The 18946-nt window shown below is 43.1% G+C and overlaps 1 protein-coding gene across 2 annotated transcripts in view; it reads left to right on the forward strand.

Annotated features, from left to right (window-relative positions):
- Positions 1–18946, forward strand: part of MLLT3 (MLLT3 super elongation complex subunit) — a 476339-nt gene that overhangs the window by 427296 nt on the left and 30097 nt on the right. For both annotated transcript variants that reach the window (XM_029606926.1, XM_029606935.1), the window contains 3 exons: positions 8663–8738; positions 16232–16358; positions 17568–17664. In XM_029606926.1, coding sequence (XP_029462786.1) covers positions 8663–8738; positions 16232–16358; positions 17568–17664 — 300 coding nt within the window. The remainder of the gene's footprint in view (positions 1–8662; positions 8739–16231; positions 16359–17567; positions 17665–18946) is intronic.

An 18946-nucleotide genomic window follows, 5' to 3' on the forward strand; every position in this document is an offset into this window, starting at 1 on the left:
CTTGGCTTTTCTGTATCTCATTATGGGCCTTTAGGTTCCTCTTCATCTCTTGCTCATTCTCAGAGAGGGAGGGAGCATGCTGGGCTTTGCAAATAGTGGTTCAAAGAGATTGGAGTGATGCTGGCTTGCTGAGCAGGGAGTGGAGGGGATATCGGAGGATGACGGGGAGAAGAAGAAAGTTACTGGACAAGGGGAATAGAGAGAAGGGATGTTGGGCAATGTGAACAGGGAGCAAAAGGAGGGGGGGATACAGGACACAGGATGAGAAGTGGATGCAGAGGGGGTGCTGTCGGAGCTGCTGCTGCTGACAGGATGTGTAAGGGAGATGAAGCAAGAGGGAAGGTTTATCTAAGGCGTCTAATACCTTTTCACCAGCCCTACACCTTGGGTCCTCTTCATCTCACCCTTCATTTACTTCTCTTTTTCTTTCCTCCTTTCCCATAGCTTCTCCCATATCACCCCCTTTCTTTTCATGTTCTTCTCTCTTTCCCCCTCCTCCTTGCCTTCAATTTCCTAACGCAATAGTAAGGGCAAAATAGTGCCAGGTCAGCGAAGTAGTGACACGGTGGGCACATGTTCTTTTTCCTCTCGACCGCATGCTCTTCCTTTGTAGTCAGGAAGCATAGGAGAAGGGAGGAGCTGCAGAGAGTAGGAGTGCAGACCTAGCATGCCCCCACACACCCAGCCTGCCATCATTCCGTTTTCATTTATTAAACTTTTAAATCCCACCCGTAAAACGTATTATCCAGGCAATAGTATAAAACATAAAACAGTCGAAAAAGAACATAAAAACATTTGCTCCAACAAACTAAAACAAGTAAAATATACTGGAGTATAAACAACACTGGCAACAAAAATCTAAATAAGGTAAGTGCCAATTGTAGTCGAGAGAAACCTGCTATAACCTGAGATAACTAAACTATACAACTTTAATTGATATATAATAAAATAATATAATATACCTGGCAAATCCTATCATGTGAAATCATATTATGATATGCCTTGTTAAAAAAAAAACCAAACAGATTTGTATTGCCTTCCTAAATTTTAAATAGTCAGGTTCCATTCGATTATCCAGAAGGAAGGAGTTCTGTAAAACTGGGGCCGAAAGCTAAAAGAGGACTCCAGATATCCAGATGGATAACTGAATGTGGAGGACTGTGAGGAGCAAAGAATTCAATGAGGAGAGTAAGGAATCAACAGTTTAGATAAACAGAGTGGGGAACCAGAATGAAAAGCATGAAAAGATAAACATAAAATTTAAAATTTAGTATGGAAAGAAATGGTTAGCCAATGTAGATGTAAAACAGGAGAAATGCGATCACATTAACGAAGACCAAAAATTGCTCTGAAGAATGTGGAGGCTTTCCAATTAGAAATGTGGCATTCCTAGAAGCCATGAATCACAATAATGTAAGTTGGAAATAAATGTATGAGTTAATAATTTTAAATCATAAGAGTTTAACAGAGGGCATAACTGATGAATATATCTCAAATAAAAAAAAAAAAAAAAAGATTTTGAACTATGAAAGAAATATATGATCTCACAGGAAGGCCAGAATCCAGCTGTATCCTCAAAGCCAAAAAAAAAAAAGGATTTCAAAGGAATAATAGTACCACAAATAGTTGGAGTATCTGATGGAGTAGAAGATCTGGAACTGAACCACACAACCTTGGATTTTGAATGGTTAATTTGTAACTTATGATCCTGTACCCATACGGTTACATGATCAAGACTGATTACATCTGGATAAATCCAGGACAGATTTAGAACTCACAAAGGCTATAACCTGAGTATTGTCCACGTAAAAAGAAGGACGAAAGCCACAATCCTGTATAATGGTGAAAGAAATATATTGAATAACAAGGGAGATAATATTGAGCCTTGTGGAATGCCAGAAGGTAAATAAATGAAATACTCCTGGGGTAATTCTGCGCAAAAAAATGTAAAATTCTGCGCACAAAAACGTAACATTCTGCAAACTTTATGTTGGTCAAAATAACACAATTTACATGACAGTCTTTAAGAAATTACATTTTAAATTATTACAGAAAACAGTTATTACTTAGAGATGCAGAATTTTAAATATTTTGAGCAGAATTTCCCTAGAAATTCACTATAAGAGAGTCCCTTCCACTCGCTCTCCCTACTCCCCTGGCTACTTTGCCCTCTCAAGCCCCAACACCTCCACCTGCCAGTATTTCTCCCCTCCACCTCTAGGCTCAACCCCTTCCACTCTGTTGCCAGTCCCGGAGTTTGACCCCATTCTCAGTACTGCCCCTCACACAGGCTCCCTTTGTCCCTCCCTCTCTCACACACATGCTCCCGCTCTCTCTAATACACATACACACACCCTCATACATGCTCCCTCACTCTCTCGCACACACACATCCCCTCGTATAGGGCCCGCTCTCTTGCATACACACCCACACAAGCTCCCTTTCTCTCTCACACATACATCCTCACACAGGCTACCTATGTCTCGCTCTCTCACGCAGCCTTTCACACAGGCTCTGTCTCACACATACACAATCCCTTCACATAAGCTAGCACCCTCACATACACACAATCCCTTTTTCATGCACATGAGCTCCCAATCTCTCACACACAAACACACTCCTTCACAATCTCCTCATATAGGCTCCCTCTCTCTGAAACTCATACTCAAGCATATTCCCTCTCTTACCTCCCATGCTCTCTCTCACCTCCCCCACACCCCTCCCCTCATATAGGCTCCATCTCTCTGAAACCCACACTCAAGCATATTCCCTCTCTTACCTCCCATGCTCTCTCACACCCTCCTGCTCTCTCTCACCCTCCCCCTCTCCTCTCTCTCTCACTCACACACACACACACACACACACACATTCTCTCTCAGCAGGGCTTTCCATCTTCGCTGTGAGCGGAGCACACTCCGTTCGCAGCACATAGGGGCCTTCCTTCTTCACCGCGAATGGAGCGCAACCCTTCGCGGAATGCCGGGGTCTTCTCTGCTATTTTCTGCACAGAATTGCAAAATTCTGCACAGGGGGCAATTCTGTGCAAATTCTGCACTCCACAGTAGCGCAGAATTCCCCCATGACTAAGGAGGTCATTTATCAAATTGCTTTATGGCATTTTCACGTTCAAAAAACACCTTTTAAAGTATGCGAAAGCACCATAACGCATAGTGCGATGCAAATTTGGAAAAGGGGAGGAGTTTGGGGCGTGATTTCTGGCCAAGTGGGCTGGCTTCACAATTTGCCCAATTAACCTAGCTTGATGTTACCCAGGAAAAGAGTCCATCAAGCTAGGTTGAGAGAACATTGTACAAATCTCATCTTTGTGTGAGCTTCCTCACTACGAAGGTCACCTCGAGGTATTAGGTGGGCCTCATATAGAGGTATAAATACCTAACTAGTGTTAGGGCATTATGGTTAGTCTCTCTCTAAACGTTATCACAGTCTGCAGTAATACCTATGCAAAGCACTAAGATAGCACACTTTGCGATAAACAGGCTATTACCATAAAACACACCCCTTTTCCTATCGCATGCAATATTTACTGCATTGATAAATCCAGGCCTAAATCAGAAACCTGCTGGTTTCATTCTACTTGAAAAGACCTTGCTAAGAGAAGGAAGTGAGCCAATTCAGGGCTACACCATCAAGACCAATTTTTTTAAGATGGATCAGTAAGTAAGGAGTGATTAAAGGTATCGAAGGCTGCACTCATGTCTTAAAAAAAAAAAAAAAAATCAGCACAACCTTCCCAGAATCTAAATTAAATCTAATATCATTGTCTATAGCCAATAGTGCAGTTTCTGTGCTGAGTCCCGCGAAAACCAAATTGAGATGGATGCAAGACATTCGTTTTACTAACGAAGTCAGTCAGTTGGTCAAAGACCACATTCTCAATGAGTTTAGACAGCAGAATTAAATTTGAAACAGGTCTGCAATTTGACAAGCCATTAGGATCCAAGATTCTTTTTTAAGGAAGGGATGAACTCTGGCAATTTTCAATTAGGGAAAATTCCAGAAGACAGTGAACAATAGATGAAATAGGGCTTGAGAGGGCAAGGGCTGGATTTTTCAATTGTTTAGATGGCATTAGGTCCATTTTGGAGGTCGTAAGATGCAGTGAGTTCAATAAAAGACCAATACCGACAGCGGTCAAGTTAAATGAAAAAAACTGAGGAGAGTTCAGAGATCGAAGATTAAGATAAATCATTACTGATAGAACTAACAGTAAAAGTATTACAAATAGAGTTAACCTTGTTTAAAGCAAAAGAACTTGCAGAACAGCCCACATGATCAGATGGCAGCAGCCCTGGTAGACTAGATAATACAACAATAGTTTTAAACAGTTGCTAAGGGTGAGACTCAGCTGTCCAAAACTTATGTAAAAGAAATTTCTTCTTAGCAGATAGTAACTTGAGTTAATAATGCCTATTTGGCCTTGCATCAATGCTTTTTGCACTCTTGATTTCTCTTTATGCCATAACATTCATAATGGCGTACTTGCCTCTTTGAGACCTTGATGGTACCAAGGATTTACAGAAATGATTATTGAATTTATGATTATACGCTGGGGCAACTTTGTCAGTTGCATTAGCTAGGACACCATTCCAAGTAAGAAAGGAGACACTGTTTCAAACTCTTCAGGAATGGAGTCCTAATTCACTAGCTAGTAAATCGATATTTAGGTTTTTAAATCTCTTGACTAAGTGATAAAATTATTGGAAACTCGTGATTTAGAAGAAAAGTAACTAATAAATGGTCCGTCCAAGGAAAAGTTGAGATGGAACCAGGGACTAAAAGATTAGTCTTAGTTGAGAAAATGAGGTCCAAAGTATGACCTGCCCTGCCTCATGGGTAGGAAACCCACTGATGAAGGCCTAATTCACAGGATAACGAATAAAATTGGCTGTCAGTTGATCCAGTGTATCAAATAGAACATTAAAATCTCCTAAAATTATAAGATTTTGAAACTGAATAGACATAGTGCCGAACTTTCCGTGGTTAGTGGGAGTTAGTGTAGCTGGATTCAAAAAAGGTTTGGATAAGCCCTTGGAGGAGAAGTCCATTAACTGCTATTAATCAAGTTTACTTAGGGAATAGCCACTGCTATTAATTGCATCAGTAGCATGGGATCTTCTTAGTATTTGGGTAATTGCCAGGTTCTTGTGATCTGGTTTGGCCTCTGTTGGAAACAGGATGCTGGGCTTGATGGACCCTTGGTCTGACCCAGCATGGCAATTTCTTATGTTTCAGGCAATGATGCCAATATAGAGTCCACAATGAACAGAGCCTTCTCCCTGGCCGGCCCCACCCTGTGGAACTCTATGCCCCCAGACTTGCACACTGAAACATCTACTCCCAAATTTAAAAAAAAGCTAAAAACCTGACTATTCTTACAGGCCTACCCCTCCCTCAACAACCATCCTCCTGATGTCCCCCCTAGCGGTGTATAATGCATTCCTTGTATCACCATTTACAATGTGCTTCTGCTGACTTTTCTCTCAACTCCCTTCTCCCCGTTTATTTCATTATATATTTACAGTGCTTTACATGTATTACCTTCACATTACATGTATTACCTTCACAATGTACGCTTGTTAATTTTTCCTTCATCTGCTCCCAATTTAGGAACCATCGTTCCCTGTAAATAGTTACCCAGTTTCTGTTTGCTGATGTTTTTCTATTGTATGCAAAGTTACTGTTCTGTGTAATGGCAGTGCCAAAAAATTCTGTTTAATGACACTGTCAAAAAGTTTTAGTTTTCTGTAAACCGATACGATGTGCAAACGGCTATCGGTATATAAAAACCTTTAAATAAATAAATAAATAAATAGAGTCTGGGGGATTCTAAATCAAAAGAAAAGCCAATTTATGGGATAAATGGGACTAAAGGAAGAGAGCATCATCGTAACGACACAGTCTCAGCAATTATTCTCTTAACCGCAGAACATTCTGTAAAATAACACCCCCTTGTCGTCCTCTCCTACATTTATAAAAATAAGAAAACCCCTTAGGGCAGACCTGGTTCAAACAATACAGGTTATCTCTTTTGAGCCATGTCTCTGTCAAACAAACCATATGTAACCTTCGAGTTTCAGTCAGATCTTTAATGTGAACGCACTTTGAATTCATTGCGAGAACATTTAACAATCCTTAGGAGAGCGATTGTGAGGAGTGAGCCACAACAGAACCTGAAGAGGGCACAGGAATGAGATTGAAGTAAGACCTAGCTGCAAAATGTGACGCTCGAATACCCCAATCCCCATACGTTTCTACCAGATATTACTAGAATAGTAGACATGAATGGCAAAAACCTTCAAGGAAAAGAAGAAAAAAAGAGACCAGGTAATGAAAAGCACATGACATATACCAAATTTGCAATGCAGTCCTTCCAAAAAATTAGTAGGCTCACTCATGGCTTGCAAATGGAAGGGTTGTTAGATTTAAAGTCCCAGAGGCCAAAAATGACGTCATGAGCCACCGGGTCCGACAGGGAATAGCCCCTCCTCTCCCCTGCCAGGTTGTAGAAGGAGAAGCCAGGCAGGGAGCAGCAGTTCACACGGTCAGGATGGCAAAGGTGGTAAGTGCCAGCCAGATGCCTCCTCAATTGTTAAAGTTTCATCTCAGTGTTTTCCCCTTGAATAATTGTCATTGGCAAGCCCGACAGTTTTTGCTGCAGAGCAAAACTATTTTCTATTTCTGTTTACATTTTTTACCCTGCTCTTTCAGTCCCTACCGATTGCCTAGAATGGCTTAAAGCAGAATTAAAATGCAGTGCAATAATATACAAATATAATACAATTCCTAAAATAGCACAATTAGTCTGGTTGCATTATAATGGTGATAGTTAGCAATTTAAAATGACTTAGGCAGGGGGTGAAGAGAAGACTCTTGCCCAGCACCTTCCCTTACTGTGTCTCAATCTGAAAAATGTTGTTCCTCTGTTACTTTCATAAACATCAATATTCATTAAGCAAACGCATTACAAAAGCTCGTAATACTGAATATATATACCTTTTTTTGATATTTACAAATGAAGAGCACGGTTTCATTTCAAAAAGGAGCACGCATCTAAGAGAGGATCAGAAAGCAGCTGGAGTGTTTGAGAGACAGATCGCACTATACTTAAGATATGCGAAGGAAAAATATTACCGCTAATGATGCAATTCAGCAGCGTACACTTGTTGAAACCATTTCGGCCTGATTGCGTTTTTGAAAGGGCTATGCTGAATGCTCCTTAAAGGGACAGAAGGTTTGGGAACTCTCAATTCATGCTGTTAAAGACATTGCTTCCTGCCTGTTTTTTTAATGCAGTTTTGTGTGGTTTGTGCAGAAATGAGTATTTTGTTTTGTTTTTATCGGTTTCCCATGAATCATCTTTAGTGACGCTGAAAAACTGACTGGCTTTGGTGGCCAAGGGCAATTGTAATGCATTTGGTAATAATACATTCTTTTTGTGAAAGGTTATAGGACATTTACATAATAGAATACAATGCGCCATAAGATGAAGTGTCCTAGTTCTCTTCGGCTGGCCTTGCCTGGAGGTTTGGCGGCCGCAGTCTATGCCCTCTGGTGCAATAGAATAGGCTTTCTCAGTGGCCTTGGTTCTTTTTGTCCTCAGGTTGGTTGGAGTTCTGGCTCATGACCGAGGTGTTTACGAGATGCAAAAGCCTCTTGGCAGCTAGTGAGATTGAATGGGATTGCCTTGCAGGCTTTCTGCTAGGCAAATCCAGCATACCAGGGTGGTATTTAAAGCGTTCCAGGGCTACGGAGAAACGTGAGGATAGAACCTGTCTCCAGTGGATTACGAGTGAGCTAGCCACAAAGCTTTCTGTGGAAATCACCCCTGGATGCAATATGAGCCATTCAAGCTTTCTTATACCTGGAATGGTGTTATGCATTTTACTTGAAGCACGAGTGTTTACAGTGGAAAAATAAAATGGTTTTTTTTCAAAGCACAGGGAAATAGTGCAGTCATCACCTCCTACCTTTGTGCAGTTTTACAATCCTCAGAGCTGTGCTTGCTTAGAATTTTTTGACTTTGTCATTCCTGTTCTTTTTTTTTTTCCTGCACAGCATGAAAAGATCAGGTGAGTGAGGTGTGTGTTAATCTCTAATGCCAGATGGCTCAAATCTTCTGAATTTTGCAGGAGGGTCCCTGGGCAGTCTGAGCTGGCCTCTCTCATCTCCTCTTCTGTCTCCCAGGCCCTTGGCTGCTGAGAGGAGCACCGCTGCAGGCCTGGGAGCTAAAGAGGCCGATTCTGCGGGAGCACAGGCGAGCTGCCCCGCCCTGCCCTCTACTATCCCTGGCAATTGCTCTTGCTGTTGTGGGGACAGGGAAGAGCGTGCTTGGAGCAGACCCAGTAGCTCTTCCTGTCTGCTCTGGGGACTCTGGACTCCATGCTCCCGGCAGAGGGAGGAGGGAGCCACCACTATATGCTAGGCGAGCAAGTCCTGAATGATATTTGGGGAAGAGGAGAATGCTGGAGGAAAATGAGGTGTGTGAGAGGGGGTCACAGTGCATACTATTTCCCCCGCCCCCACACCACCACCACCACCTCATTTCCCTGATATCAGCAGTGCAAATTTGAGCAATCTGGTAATTCTGTAGCCACAGTGACATTCTTTATTTTCATTTTCTCTTATTTGCTTTTCTTTCAAGTCCGAGCAGCCCAGCCCTGCCAGTTTCAGCTCCAGCTCCAGTTCCAGTTTTACACCATCCCAGAACAACAGACAAGGTACCGAGTATTAATAATAAAAAAAAAAAAAGTAAATCAAAAGAGAATAAAGTGTGAAATTAGTCTGTGGTTACAATATTTATTTATTCATAAATATTTCATATTCCGCCTTTTCCAATCTAGTCTTATTTTTGCCATTGCATTACTACCACTTTTCCACTACCCCTCGCCTGAAGCAGTAGAACTGAGCTCGTCTCTGTTTCACGTGTTCTCGCCAGCCCACCCTCACCCGTGCGGGTGGGCGGAAGTTTAAAACGTAAGAAGATGGACATGGAAGCCATCATCTTTCCCCCCCGGGGGCCAAAAACAAGTGGAGAGTCAGTGTAATTCCTTCATTTTCCTCCCTTCCCAACCCCCAAAAAAACATCCGCAGGGGGTCTGAAAACCGTTTCCAGAGAGTTTAGAGGTATATATCAATTTTCCATTGAACTAGTTAGCACCTTTTGGGTCTGTGTCATCATAAAGCGGCCACATCACTTCTCCATCTAGAAGGCGGTTTTCACACTGCCTTCAAAGCGAGCGGGCACCTTTTACTTGTGGACTTTACCCTGTTATTGTAAGGGAAAGCTTTCCTCTTCAAAACTGTCCACAAAGAAAGCGGCAGCTTTTTACGCAGAGCACGTTTACCCTGGGAAAGTAATGGGCAGCACTTTGAGAAAAATGAAAACCAGGCGTGGACTTGCAATCCCCAAGCCCCGGACTCAGGCGCACCTCCTTTCCCTGCTAGGAAAAATTACGCACATCGTAGTAGTGCTACGCTACCAAACACGGACAGTTTTTAGAGACTCCATTTCTGCGGGTAAAGCAGTGTTTTGCCAGCGGAAATGGCTTTTTGAAAATTGCCCTCATGTTGGTTAAGGCAAGCAATCCATTGTAGCCCAACTTACGGGCCGATACAGTAAAAATCGTGAGAGAGTGGGCAAGCGCCCGCTCTCCCAGCGTGTGCACAGGACACTCTCCTGTGCGCACGATACAGTAATGTAATTTATTTAAATTAGGGCTGGCGGTAAAAAGAGGCGCTAGGGACACTAGCGCGTCCCTAGCGCCTCTTTTCGGACAGGAGCGGCAGCTGTCAGCGGGTTTGACAGCCAACGCTCAATTTTGCCGGCGTCGGTTCTCGAGCCCGCTGACAGCCACGGGTTCGGAAACCGGACGCCGGCAAAATTGAGCATCCAGTTTTCAAGCCGCGGACCAATTTTACATTTTTTGTTTTTAATTTTTTGATTATTTTTTACTTTTGGGACCTCCGACTTAATATCGCCATGTTATTAAGTCGGCGCCGGCAGAAATTAACGCCTACCTTTGGGTAGGCGCTAATTTCTTAAAGTAAAATGTGTGGCTTGGCTGCACATTTTACTTACTGAATCACGCAGATATACCTAATAGGGCCATCAACATGCATTTGCATGTTGCGGGCGCTAATAGGGGGGTTGGATGCGCGTTTTTGACGCGCTGTTACCCCTACTGAATAAGGGGTAAAGCTAGCGCGTCCAAAACGTGCGTCCAATCACGGGTTAACAGTGCGCTCCACCGGAGCGCACTGTACTGTATCGGCCTGTTAGTTTGTGTAGCGCTAATCCTGTACCCTTTAAATAAAAGAAAAAAAATAGTGAACTCCTACCTAACATCATCCCCACAGAACACTTGCTGTGTGTGTGTGTGTGTGTGTGTGTGTGTGTGTATGTTGTGGCAATTGTTTTATTTGAGAAGGTAGAGGAGTATTCCTAGAGGTGAGAACATTAACCTGTATAGTTCAGGAGACATCCTCGATCCGGGATTTCAAGACTTGCTTCTAACACTGGCTTTGTATGACCTTGGGCAAGTCATTTTATCTCACATACCTGTATCTATCTTGAATAACTTAATTTATTCACCAGGGAAGCCAGATGAAGACAAATCCCTTATTTTCACAACAGGCAGGGAGATAAAATGATTTGACCGAGATCACCCAGGCAGTGATAGACGTGAGTCATGAAATCATGACCCAGGACTTCTGCATCATACTATTCAATGCGCTGACTTCTAGGAGCATGCCTCTTCCTCCTTCAAACAAAATGAAATACTTACTCTTTTGTGTGCACATTTCTTTCGTTTGTATTTAACATGACTATTTTAAAAGTGTGCATGGAGTCTGGAGGCCAGTGAAGTTTCCCTTTAGAAGGAAAAGAAAAAAACCACTTTCCCAGCAAGGATCCGAGGAATAGAAGTACCCATAGAGCTTTTAGGTGCAGACTCCCTGTCGGGAAGCATGCACGAGAAGTTAAATATAAATTCTTCACACATATGCGCTCAGTCCCAGGCCTTTCCCCCCTCAGAGTGGGGAGGAGAAGCCGTTTTCAAAGGAGCCTTTCTGCAACTAAACACTGGCTTACTCATGGAGTATTACTTTGTACCGCAATGCTCCATTCTGTTCCCTACTTTGTTCAACATCTATTTGGCTCCAGTTGGCAAACTAATCAGGGAATACCATATGCTATTCCATGCCTATACAGAAGATATTCAACTACTGTGCCCCCAGGTATAACTAACCTAAATACCTGCCTCATGAAGATAGCAAGTTGGCTTCATGTCACTAAACTATAGCTTAACGCTCAAAAAACCAGACGTATTTTGGTTTGGAACATCAGACCACTGCCACCCCCCTGCCAGAGTAGTATTTGAAGAATCTATTCTACCCTTCAGTATCCAAGTCAGAAGTCCCAGGGTCATACTGAACTCTAATCTCAAGTTTAAGGCCTATATTCACTCCACCTCAAAATCAGCTGCCTTTCCTCTTTGTTAACGTCATCATCTCCATTCCCTGTTTGATGCTCCTGCCTAAGCTACAGTTATTCAGGCCTTTGTAATCTCCCACCTGGACTACTGTACTTCTCTTTATATGAAATTATCAATGAAACTGTCTTGCCAGCTTTCAACTTGTACAAAATGCTGCAGCACGGTCCCTGCTCAACTCCAGCAATTTGAACTGCTCAGCCTCCTCTTGAAATCTCTTCATTGGCTTCCTATCTCCCTTTGCACCACTTCTGCTAGCCTATAAGGCAGTCAAGGGCCTGTCTCCCTCCTACTTATCTAGTCGACTTTCTGTATACACTCCCATTTGCCTTCTTCGCATGCTACCTAACACTCACCTGATTGTACCTGCTCCAAGGAAAAATGGCTCTCTAGCATGAGAGAAAGAACTTTTGCCAGTTGTATCCCATCCCTTTGCAACTCTTTACCACTAGATGTTAAGCTGACATATTTCCTAACCTTCAGGAAAAAAAAGCCTGGCTGTTTATAGAGCCCTTTGGCCCATGAATGTGGCTCACTTGCTCTTCCTGCCTAACTCCTCAGCTTTGTAAATCCCTGAATCTTGCCTTGTAGTGATTGACATTATTGGCTGTTACTACTGTTTTGTTCTCCCTCATGCCCCCCTTGTAATCCCTGTTGCTGGTTCTCATGTGATGGTCCCAGTTGGCTATTGTTATTGTCTGCACTCTGCATTTTATGTAATTCTTACTCTGTTCTTTGTACATGGGTCCTTGCTAACCTTGTTATTTTATAACGCACTTTGAGCTCACTCACTGGAAGAGCATGTAATTGATGATGATGATTTGAAGATTATCCCCTTAAGGACTAGTATTGCACAGTTCTGCTGTACATTTGAGTGCACAGGACACAGCTGCCTTAATTGGATTTGGTCTTCAGATGGTATCTGTTATTTCAGCTTTTCAGAATTTGACTTAAGAACATAAGTACCATGCTGGGTCAGACCAAAGGTCAATTGAGCTCAGAATCCTCTCTCTGACAGTGGTGAATCCCTAAAAGTAGATTCACTTTTTTGTTGCTTATTCCCTGTGTCAAATGGTGAGTCACTCTAAGTTACCAGGTTAATAACTATTTATGGGCTACTCTTCCATGAACATGTCCAAACATTTAGTAAACCCAGCTATGCTAGTTGTCTTGATCACATCTTTCAGCAACAAATTCCACAGTTTGTGCATTGAATGAAAAAACACTTTCTCCATTTGGTTTTACATCTTCTCCCTGTTAGCTAAAGGAGTGTCCCCTAATTAATGGACTCTCAATCTGACTCAGTATGGCTGTTCTTATGTCCTAGTGGTATTTGTAAGGGAAAATAACTGTTCTCTACCTGTTCTACTCTACTCATGATTTTGTAGACCTCAATCATCCCCTTCAGTTATCTCTTCTCCAAGCTGAAGAACCTTAACCTTTCTTCATAAGGAAGCTGTTCTAACACCTTAACCATTTTTGTTGACTAACTCTGTACCTTTTCTAACTTGTGATGGGGTGACCAGAATTGAATACAGCACTCAAAGTGGTGCCTTTCCGAATAAGTCCTAGCATTCTGTTTGCTTTTCGGCCACTGCCACACACTGAGCAGAGGATTTCAATGTACTGTCAACAATAACTCCTAGATCCTTTTCCTGGGTGATTACTCCTAATACAGCACCCATCAATGTATATCTAAATTTAGGGTTATTTTTTCCTATGTTCATCTCTTTACACTTGTCCACATAAAATTTCTTCTGCCATTTAGATGCCAAGTTCTCCAATCATACAAAGTCTTTCTGTAGTTTCTCACAATCTTGCCTGTGTTTTAACTACCCTAACTATCCGCACAATACGGAGCACACATCTAACGCAAGCAAGAGATCGACTCTTTTCCATAGCGGGTCCAATGCTTAGGAATTCTCTGCCTGAGACCTTAGTATTTTACCAGATAGAAAGAGATTTAGATGTGAATTAAAAACACAGCTATTCAAAAACACATATAATTTAACATAAAAACATTAGAATATACAGAATCACAAAGACAAGAAGGACAAAAGATAATAAATCATAAAGAATAAATCAAACGAGAGAATTTAAAATTCTCAAAACAACCCACTAAGTCGTGAAAACTATCCTTTCGTTTTAATTATCCATACCATTTGACATATGTACTAGATTAATATGTACCAGAAAATTTCGCTTGACAGGTGAATGCCTTCCTATGAATACCACCCCTGTAACCAGTCTTTGCTTGTTTGTTTATTGAGTTGTAACTATGAATGTCATTATTGTAAACCGTTGTGATCTTTACATGGAATGACGGTATATAAAATGTCTAAATAAATAAATGCCCTGAATATTTTTGTGTCATCTGCAAATCTGATCATTTCCTTCATTGCACCCCTTTCTAGATCATTAATTAATAAGTTAAAAATCATCAGTGCCAGGACGAATCCTTGGGGCACTTCACTATTCCCCTTCTCCACTTGGAAGAATGAACCTTTAGTCCCACTCTTTGGTTCCTGTCTTTTAACCAGTTACCAATCCACAGGGAAACAGCACCATGGCTTTTTAGTTTACTGAGGAATCGCTGATGGAGACTTTTGTCAAAAGTCTTCTGGAAATCTAAATGCACTGTAGCGATCGGCTCTCCTTTCTCCGGACGCTTGTTTGTACCTTCAAAGAATTTTAGTATGTTAGCAAGGCACGATGTCCCTGTCCCAGCAAACCATGTTGGCTCTTTCCCATTAAATCATGCTTTTCCATTTGACCAGTGATTTTGTTCCTAATTATAGTTTCTCCATTTTTACCAGGCATCAATGTTGGGCTCCCTGCTCTGTAGTTGCTTGGGTCGCCCCTGGAGCCCTTTTTTTGAAAATTGACATTACATTTGCTGCTCTCCAGTCCACACGAGATGGTTAGCAGCCTGCATTTGCCTGGCTCGCTTAATGATGAGCCCTGGCGTGTTTGATAAGCCGGACTGTGTTCCCAGATCCAGCATCTCGGTAATTGTTTCCTCATTGAGGTGATCGCTGTTGATGGTCTGTAGCCACTGGCAGTGATCAGTTTTTCTTCTGCACACCATTTCTCTTCTGAGCAACACAGAAATAAGGGTCAACAAACAAGTTGCAACTGAGACCCTTTTATTGGACCAACTCCATATATTTGTGACGTAGCTAGTATCATGTACAACTTATTTGGTGACCTTTATCTATCTTTATCATAGATATGTGGACCATCACAGTAGCCAGAGTCACATTAGGTTATTATTAGCGCGTGCTTTTTTGTTGGTAGCTCAAGGCGCATTACATTCAGGTACCGTAGGTATTTCCCTGCCCCCCGAGGGCTCACAGTCTGTTTGTACCTGAGCCAGTGGACGGTGAAGTGACTTGCCCAAGGTCACAAGGAGCGGCAGTGGAAGAAGTGAGATTTGAATCCTGATTTCCCTGGTTCTAACCATTAGGCTACCCCTCCACTCCACTTTGCTTCAGTCTTTTAGATGACAAAGCAGGGGTATGAACATGGTGTGGCGCACAAATGTATTTAGCAGTGATAAGAACAAAATCCCCCCTTTTTTTTTCAGTTGATCTCTATCCCAGGATCTGGCCTTTACAAGCTTTCTTGTAATATGTGATGTTAAGTTCCCTTTTGTGAGATGCTGAGCCAAAGGGACAAAATCTGAACTTGATTCTGCTCAGTTCTTGGAGATTTCATGCCAGTGCACACAGAAAGAAATTGGGGTAATATTACATACGAGACTGCCATGCGTTGTCCAGCCAAACCCTAGCCAAGCGTTTATCTGACCAGGAGCTGACCTTGAAATAAAAGTGAACGGCTAAAGCTAAATAGATCTAAAACAGGCAGACAAAAGCTGTGTAGCCTTGGAAAGCCATGATTTATTGCACTGTGCTTTTTCAGTGCACAGCTTAACCTTAACAAAATGTTCTATTTACAAATATGTCACTTTAGCTTGTTTTTAATAGTCTCTTACTGAAGATAGAGTGCTTGCAGAGCCGTTTATCCTTTTCTCTGCAGCTAGGGGCCTCTTGTTTTCCCAAGCTGTTGTGTGCATTTTCCCTACTGTTTAATCTGGGGCACACCGTAACAGGAGGCCAGCATTTGTGAACCCCAGTCAAGAGGGTGAGCTGTCTTGATTAAAGAGAGGCTGCAGATCTGAGCAAAGCACTTTTGTAAAGGCATTCATAGGGTACTAGATTTATATTTTATTGACTGATTTTTTTTTTTTTCATTTATTTAAAAAGTTCTTGCAACAGGATGCCCTCTGAGAGGTGTACAAACTAGAGAGGTTAGATCTGCGAGTGTACAGGACAGTTTCTGGCTGATGAGATAACATAGCAGATAAATGAGTAGAAGTGTCCTTGGCCTGGGCATGGGAGGTTGCCACTGTTGGGCAGAAGCTGATGGCCTGGATAGAATATACTGTAGAGCCTAGTTCCCGAGAGAGAGAGAGTCCTATTTTCTGAACACGCCAATCCCATGCCAGGTCTGAGGACCATTGGCTCTGCATGGCAGGCCTCAAAATGGCTTCTGGGGTAAGACAGGTATCAGACACCCTCCACCCTCAGATAATAGCTCACGGTTTGATTGTTTTGTGTGTCATCTGAAAGCCCAACATGGAATTCAGTGACTAACTTCAGCTGTGAAGGTTTGGAGTGGGTTTGTTAAATGTTTTTTTTTCCCACGTGGTTTCCGCCCAGGCCCCTTGAGATCCATTATAAAAGACCTCCATTCCGATGAAAACGAAGAGGAGTCGGAGGACATCGAGGACGTGGATTCCGAAGCGGAGAGAACGGTCCATGCTCACGCAGGAAGCCGAGGCCGCAGGTAGGTGCGCAGCTGCAGCAGCAGCAGCAGCTTATCGTGAGCGTTCAGCCAAGTCAAGGGCAGTATATTACTGAGGAATTTACAGGCTCTTCCGTTTAACCCCCAGATTATGCAGACATTTTTATAGAGCTGAGGCACTCAAGAGGTGGTAGGTGATGAGCTTTACTTTTCACTGCTATCTAAGAGAATAAAATTTGTGAAACTCACTATTAAAATGTTAAATGCAGTGTCATAGAAAATATCTTGGCCTGAGGAGAATACTCTGTAAAAAAAAACAAAACAAAACAAAAGAAAACTTTTATTGGTTTATCTCTCGATGTCGTTTGCCCTCCCGCCTCTTTCAGTCCTAGTGGCATCACGGAGCAGCTCGCCATTTCCTGTAGTACGGGTAACGACCGTCCCTTGCTTCATGATTTTGTGCCAGCTTATGGCAAAGAAGCAGGCGGTGGCGGAGACAGCTGTGAACAATAAGAAACAGCGAGCCCCCCCCTGAGACCAGTCTTCCTCCCACTACCCAACCCTTCCCTGTAGGGGAAGGGCAGACCCTCTGTGGATAGAGGCACGTGTCATCACTGGGTGGTTTTCTTTTACTATTATTTTTTTTTAATGCAGGGCTTTTACCACTTGTGAATTATAGCTCTGCCTCCGCTTCTGACTAGTGAGATTCAAGTCTTTATCTAGCGTTCAGACATTATATGCTCTACACAGATCAAACTCGCTGTTAGAACTCCAAGTTATGCAACATATTTATGATCCTATATTGCTGCTTTCCTTGCGTGCTCATCGCAAAGTCCTCTGCATTCTTTTTTTTTTTGTTCTGGCAGTTCCCACATGCTTATTTGCCTTTCCAGCTCACCTGGAACCGGAGCTGAGATCTGGCCACAGGGGCCTTCACTCACAGTTGCCAGGAATTTCCCCCCTATTTTATGTCTCTTCCTAACTCACTTAGCCCGGACATTTTAGAGAGTGTCCTTGGCCCCTGGGGGGACCGCGCCCCAGAGCTCCTGCCGGAGTTCTGCAGTCATCCAGCCACTGGGCATGTTGCAATAACCAGGACTTCTCCACCCCCAGGGGCCGTAAGCACTGCTGCTGCTGTCTCCTCCTCGGCCCCGGCTGACGCAGGGAGGTCAGACCCAGGTCCCTCAGCACTGTCACCGAGTCACATCTGTGTTTTAAGTCTGATTGCTAGCTCTTGTCCTCTCTTCTCAGGGTCAGTTTGAGTGACGGGAGTGATAGTGAAAGCAGCTGTGCCTCATCACCGCTACGGAATGAGCCACCGTCTTTATTAAAAGCCACCAATAACCAGGTAAAGCGACTTCAATTAACTTTTATATGCCTGCATCTGGGGGTAACATTACTTCATGTGACTTCGTTCCCTGGTTGCTTGCCATTACAGTCCAAATGCGATTAGGAAATCGATTAGTAGAACCCACCATCTCCCCCCATGCCAAAAATAACAATGGCCATCCCAGTAAGCACGCATCTTGTTGTTTTTACATTATTTTTTTTATTGTGTGCTTATAGGCTTGCTTACAACCTATCAGGGCAATATGATGTCGAAAAACAACACATGTGGCTTTAATCCCATTTCTAGCAATTGAAAAAATTAATGGGCGGGTATAAAATTGACTCCATGCATTTCCTATTTCCTTAATTTTTAAGGAAAATATATATTTATGTATATATATATATTTTTTTTTAAGTAGCAAAGAAATTGACACAAAGCTCCGCACTGATGCGTCGGAGATGGACCCTTGGGCCGAGGTGGGGTTGACACAACCCGTAAGTGAAGACTTATGGGTCCCCATCATCGGCAGGTGGAGTGGGCTGATGGGCAGAGTCCACTGGAGCTTCACCTATACCAGCCCTCGTTCCCCGCGGATTGAGCCTTTGGGTGCCGGGACCGTCACTTAGGCCCACCTAAGTCTCGAGGACTTAGGTGGGCCTCGAGATAGGATAGCAGGAAAAGTTAGTTCAACCCAGAGACAGCAGGTGAGGGATGGTGTAGTCCTACTCTGGACTGGGAAAGGTTCTGGAAACTCCAGCGCCAATGAAACAAAGGCAGACTGAGGGCGCTCGAGCAAAGGTAGGCCGAAGCCTAATAAGCCCACGTCCAGGGAATAGGCAGAAGAGGCATCCAATGGTAGACTTGAGTCAGGGACAGCGGCAATCCAGAGGCTGTGGCAAGCGATGCCGAGGTCTGATCACGGAGATGGTCAGTAGCATAGTCAATCGAAGCTGAGGTTGGATCACAGAGAAGTCAATAGCGTAGTCAATCGAAGCAGAGGTCTGATCACGGAGATAGTCAATAGCGTAGTCGGACAAAGTGGAGGTCAGGTTCAGGAGATCGGGTGTAGCTTAATCAGGCAAAGCAAAGTCAAAGTCCGTGTAATCAATCCGAAGCATAGACAGGGCAGGAGCGAGGGAACAGGAACCAGGAACAATGAGGATCAGGAACGTAGAGTAGAAACGAATCTCTTAGTAGCAACGAGCACTCGACCAGTGAGGAGACCTGTTACAAAGGCAACAGAGCAGGGCCTAAGCTTAAATACTATGAAGAGGTTGGCGTCATCATCCGGGGCCACGAC

The sequence above is a fragment of the Rhinatrema bivittatum genome, chromosome 1 (assembly GCF_901001135.1).
Source record: "Rhinatrema bivittatum chromosome 1, aRhiBiv1.1, whole genome shotgun sequence".
NCBI lineage: Eukaryota > Metazoa > Chordata > Amphibia > Gymnophiona > Rhinatrematidae > Rhinatrema > Rhinatrema bivittatum.